The sequence below is a fragment of the Melopsittacus undulatus genome, chromosome Z (assembly GCF_012275295.1).
Source record: "Melopsittacus undulatus isolate bMelUnd1 chromosome Z, bMelUnd1.mat.Z, whole genome shotgun sequence".
Taxonomy (NCBI): Eukaryota; Metazoa; Chordata; class Aves; order Psittaciformes; family Psittaculidae; genus Melopsittacus; species Melopsittacus undulatus.
The window spans coordinates 55,438,991-55,444,990 of NC_047557.1; the positions used below are offsets into that span (position 1 = coordinate 55,438,991).

Consider the following 6,000-nt stretch of genomic DNA (forward strand, 5'->3'; position numbering starts at 1 on the left):
CAGGTGGAATATAAAAGCTTTTGGAGTGCCAGGGAAGAAACCAGTACTCAGTCAGAACCCTATCAGTTTGCCTTGCTGTTTCAAGGCAAATCATATCAAGAACAGCCAACTTCATCCTATTAAGAAGACACTCTCACAAGTCTAGAGGGTCTACAAGGATCACAACTGACAGAGGACAGCCTGAGTAAGCCATACAGAATACTTTCACAGAATCACAGAATCACACAATCCCAAGGGCTGGAAGAGACCTCAAAAGATCATTTAGTCCAACCCCCCTGCAAGAGCAAGGTAACCTAGAGTACATCACACAGGAACTTGTCCAGACAGGCCTTGAATAACTCCAACGTAGGAGACTCCACAACCCCCCTGGGCAACCTGTTCTAGTGCTCTGTTTCTTCCTAATTCTGCACAGCCTGGCACTTCCAACACTACTAGCAGTGCGCTATTAAATCTGCACAGCCTCAGTGAGGCTGCATCCTGAGTCTTAGCATAATTACACAACCATTTAGGTATAATCACATAGCAGAATACCATCTACTTCTCACCTCTGTTCTGAACCCAGAAAAGCATTAATAACACCTTTTTGCTTCAGTGTCAAAGTGCTTGTCCTCCTGCACACAGGAGATTCACTATCAAAAGTGACAAGTGAACTGGAGTCAAGCAGTCACATGCAAGCAGAAGTTTATGGTTTTGTTTGGGTTTTTTTTCTAAAGGGGGAAAAAAGGAAAGAAGGTCTCACTGACACTTCCCCATTTGTCTTACCCTCTTCTGCAGAGGATCTGTGCTGAAAAGCAGATCTCAGTTGGCTTGTAGGCCTTTCCAAAGCTCTGTAAGAGCACAAGAACACTTTTTAAATAGTTAACTCTGCAATGGACCTGGTCATGTATCCTGAGGGATTGTTTCCTCCTGCATGTTTCCCTCTCAACAAATAGATATATGTATTTAACAGGGGGAAAAAAAGGGGGGGGCTATTGCTTAGGTTCAGCTTTAGCTGTCTCCTTATTTGGAGGCTAGCAGGGCAAAGCCTCCAAATAAGCTCATAAAAGCTGATGGTGGTCAGGTATCAGGGCAAACAATGCTTAATGCAATTAGACTTGAGGGGAACAGAAAGATTATTATAGAAAGATCTGGCCAGTACAAAAATGCTTCAGAGACATTAATCTACAACTCAAGTGTTTCATGTTTGCTGCAGAATCGCTGTGAAAGCCAAGTACTTAGCCAGAAATGTCCATTTCATTTAATACATCAGGAGTCAAGGTTTCCTGGCTCTTAAAAGTGTTCTCTCCATGTCAGGATGAGGACACTATTTCAGACAATGAAAGCTCTGCATCGCTTTTCGTAAGATTCAGAAAACTTGAAACTAGCCTGCTTAGAACCAGGGAAGCTATAGAAACTAGCACAGGTTTTCCTTCTCTTTCCCATGACCTACTGCTCTAGTAGTATTAGCCACTGCTCTTAAACAGCAACCAAAGGTTCATGAGACTTCAAAGGTAGTCGGAGTCTAAGATACTAGATTATTCCCACATTTGTATCAAAACCCAACAGGAGACACGTAGGCAGTGTTCCTGATTCAGGATAAATTAGTGTTCTTACTGAGTAGCTCCAAAAAGGCAAAGAAAACAGGCCTTAAAGAAAGCAAATCAGTGATGCCCAAGGTTCAACCACTGGAGGCTGCACATCTATGGCAGTGGAAATTGAAGCACTGCTTTATGGGAAGCTCCCTTACTACGACACTTTCTCCCCTCGGAGCATTGCTACATTTATCTTGCAGCAGTGTTTAGGAAATATTTGCTTAGAGCAGGTAAGAAACACTGAGAAAAAGAAAATTATCCGCTTCATGGCAATGGGTCAGACATTGCCACAATTCCTCTGCCAGAGAAATGTCTTAGTACAGGCCAGGTTATGGACAGTGGTCCTTACAGAAGTGTAATGGCTCAGAGGCACTCTGAAGCTTTGGAGACTTTGTCCCAAACTTCTACAGTGCTAATCTTCACCAGACTCTCCAGAAACACTCTTGGAAAGGCCAACGGAGCAGATGAGCAGAGTTCCTATTCAAGAATCAATAAGGAACAGCTGTAGAGCTTTAAGCCCAAGTCAGGCTTGAATACTGACCTCCTGTTACCCAGCTATTGGAGCTATCCGCACATTGTCAGTCGATTAGTGAGACAGCCTTTCAAAACGTTAATGACCCTCCACCAGAGCTTAAGACCAGGAGACATACTAAACAACTTAAAAGACAGGTTTACCTATTCACCTCCACTTACCATACTCACTCTCTAGAGTACACAGTACACAGTGCAAGAGCTTAAAGTTTACTATTGCCTTAAAGTTAGGAACACCGGTTCTTCCTAAACTGGGAAAGAAGTCATATAACTTTTTTTTTCTTGCCAGTGCATCAGGTATTATTAAGCAGAAGGGACATCCCTCACACAGTAGAGCTGTTGGACTCCTTCCACCAGAAGAATCAGACATCTGGCTTTTTCTGCTAATTCAGCTAGAAGGAAAAAAAACCATAATAATAATAAAAAAAGAATGCTTCTCTCTTCCTACTGGAAATCCTTTTATTCTGCAAGGCTCATTACCCTAGTGCCATTTCCAGGTCAAACACAAAACTGCTCTCAAGTCTAAAAATTGCTTACATCAGCCCCTTTTTGATCTTCCCTTTAGAGTATTTCTCTGATGCAAAGTGCCAGAACAGGACAGTCCTAGAACGGGTTACAGACCTGTGCTGCTTGTAGAAAAACTGGGCAAAAACTTTTTCATCAATGAGAAGTTGGCTGACCACAGCCTGAGGCTAGAGTTATTTGTGCTTCAAGATTACTAGGGATATTGATACACTTCTCAGGCACCTCGAAGAAGTAAAGCAGAGAAGAGCTTGCTTGAGCTCCAGAAGCAAAAAAGCTCATTAGTACAGCTAAGGAAAGAAGTTATAGGGTGTGAACTATTCTTTGGAACAGAGCTTTTTACTAGCTACACAGCAATGTGGATGGACAGTGCTAACAGAGTACAGTACCACCACCACACAAGGACCCACAAAAAGCAACTCCTATTGCTGAAGGTTGGTCAGATAGAAACCTCATTACAAGAGTAAATCCAATCTATCACAGACAAAAGACTCTACAATTCCTACCCCCACCTTAATCACGTAATTCCATGTTTCATAGGGCCATCAACATTCATCAACAAGATGAAGGCATATGTTCACAAAGGGAAGGTAAGCCTGGCTTCTTACTTGTACAACAGTGGGCAAATGTTTGAGGAGGGGGTCCTCGACCTGGGCAGGAACAAGTGCTGAATCTGTGCAGCACAGCTGACACATGGAAGAGGCCTGACGACCCTGTCTCACTTCCCTAGAACATGGGAGATACATGCCAGACACTGATGGGCAGCCCCAGCATTTTAAGAGACTAGCATATCTTCCCAGAAGAAGCTCCACACTGCCCAGGACAACTGCCATAGAAAGCACCTCTTGCTACTAGCGGCTCTGTAGCACCTTGTTCACACACGAGCTGCCCCAGAACAGCTTACTACAAAGCTTCAAGCAGATCTCGTCCCTTGCAGCCCTTGCTCCCAGGAAATCCGACCTTAAGACACTTCAGGAACTCTGCCCACAGAGATATCAAGTCCTTGCAAGTGTAGTTAACGTATCAGCAGTGCCGTGCTGCTACTGCTGTTTTCACATTGTGGAATTATCACATCCAAGGCCCACACACAGGCAAAGCACTTTACGAAGCCTGTTAGTGTCCCGCAGACACATGCCAGAGCTAGGGAAGGGAAAGCCGTCACAGATGTTCCTGCAACAGCATCCTTTCCGTCTTACACTGCTGTGAAGAAGCGAACAGGAGCTCCGCTACGGAGAGGACAATCACAGGCAAGGTAACGGCAAGCCCGGCAGTAAGGAAACAACAGGAGCCCCAAGGCTCCTGTTAGAGCTACAGGAAGGAGACTGTGAAGGAGTTGCAGCAATTCCTGAAGCGTTCAGACCCATCTGTAACGGGTACGAGCCACGGGAAGATACAATCAGTAAAATCCTGCCTCACGCAACCACTGTGATGACAGTGGGAGCACCAGTATTCCAGTTGGTCCCTCGCGGACACGGACACTGTGCCTGCAGTCCCCACGCCGGGTGTCTTCGCCCCCCCCCGATTAGCCCCAGGCTCTTGCAATGGATGTCAGCAGCGCCCAGGGCTTCACTTCCCTGTGGGGTGAGGGGGATGCATCCGAGGAAGGGGCTGTGCTAGGGACACAAACACACACACGACCCTCCTCCCTATGCTCCCTGCAAGGGCAGACACACCTCCCAAAGCCGCGCCCCCCCCCCCTCCGGCCCATACCTTGTCGGCGATGCTTCGCGGTAGGAGCAGGTCGGGGCTAGGGGTAAGCGCCGGCCCCATCTCCTCGCTGCTAGACGTGGCCAGGGGATGCGGCATCTCCCGCAGAGACTTGGGCCCGGAGGACGGGAGAGGCTTGGGGGCGCCCGCCGCGCCGCCCGACATCACGCTGGGACCGGACAGCGACCTCGGGAAAAGGGACCAGAGGCCGAGGCGGTTCGGCGAGAACCTTCGGGGCCGCGGCCGGACCCTACCCGCCACCACCGCACTACGAGGCGGAGGTGGAGGAGGCGGAGCGAAAACAGCGCCTACCCGCGGTGCCGCGCCCGCCCCTTTAACCAGGCACCATCCGCACCACCTGCCCCCCCGCCCCTCTCCGGCTGCTGGTCCCGCCCGCTCCGGCCTCGGCCCCGGCTCCCGCCACAGCCCGTACACCGAGTGGCGAGCGGAAGGCGCGGGACTGCCCCCGCGCGGCGGCAGCGGGCGGGGCTGCGCCGGGCGCAGGCCTCCGGCAGGCCGCGGAGGGACGGAACCGGCAGCGGGAGTGGGGCGGAGACGGCAGCGGGGCGGCTCGTGCCAGCCGCCGCTCGGGCCCGGCAGGGCCGCTCCCTGTCGCCGAGCGGGGGAGCCCCCGCACCCCGCCGTGACCGCAGCCCTGCGCTCGGGTGGCCCTGGCTGTGGTTCCCGCTGCGGCGCTCACGCCGGTGTGAACAGCGGTGAAAACGCAGAAGAGCAAACCAGCTCCTCGGCTGCTCCGGGCTCGGGTCTCCGGCTTCAAACTGTTCCCGTGTGTGGAGGGAAACTCGGCAGAGGGGTCTCCGCGCCGGTCGCGGTGTGGGCAAGAGGGTGGCTATCATGTTTGAGAAAGTGAATTTTGAACAAGATGCACCGAAAAGTTTTATTCTGACCCTGTGCAGAAACAAGATTTGTATTTTTCCAGACAATCTTAAATTTAGGCTCTTGTGATCTGCTGAAAGATTATACCGAGTCCTGCAGAAATAATCCATGCAATTTGCCTGATGACATGTACCAGCTACAAAGATAAAGTGATTTATCCACAGTAACAGTTAAAAAGTGTTTATGACTTCTGAATTATTAAGAAACAGAAAAATAACAGTCTAGTTTAAGATACCCCCTGAGCCGACACAGCAGCTACATTTGGCTGGCAAATTCCTCTTTGCAAACAGTTGAGCACTGATCAGATGTAGCAGTCACATACCACTGGGTAGGAGATGGGTCACTATGAGGCTGTCACAATCCCTTCTGGCTCTCTATAAGAACATGAAGATATGCATACGGGTACATGATCAAAAAAGAACTCAATGCTGTACACATTTTTGCTCATGTTCTACTTGTCCTGGGCAGGTATGGTCCACTGGAATTGGAAGGGCAGCGCCACTACCTACCTACCTACCCACCCCCAGCTAGAAAGCTTTACATGCACAGGCCCAGGTGCTACATGGCAAGACAGGCACAGGCCTTTCATTTGAAAACGAAATGCCATTTACCACAGGAAAATACTATGAGAAAAACACTACTTACTATAAATAACAAGATAATTATGTTTGAACTCTGGTGACAACCTAAAACCTTAGCCAAGTCCTAGGCCCCAGTGAGAGAGAGGCTGTGAAATATGCCTTGTTCACTGCACTTAAGAAACCACCTATTT

General features: G+C 49.2%; 1 protein-coding gene across 1 annotated transcript in view; it reads right to left on the minus strand.

Annotated features, from left to right (window-relative positions):
• Positions 1-4,580, minus strand: part of SNX30 (sorting nexin family member 30) — a 43,889-nt gene extending 39,309 nt beyond the window's left edge. Inside the window, exon 1 of the mRNA XM_005154858.3 lies at positions 4,335-4,580. Within this exon, the coding sequence (XP_005154915.1) occupies positions 4,335-4,496 (162 nt within the window). The 5' untranslated portion in view covers positions 4,497-4,580. The remainder of the gene's footprint in view (positions 1-4,334) is intronic.
• Between the last annotated feature and the right edge of the window lie 1,420 nt (positions 4,581-6,000).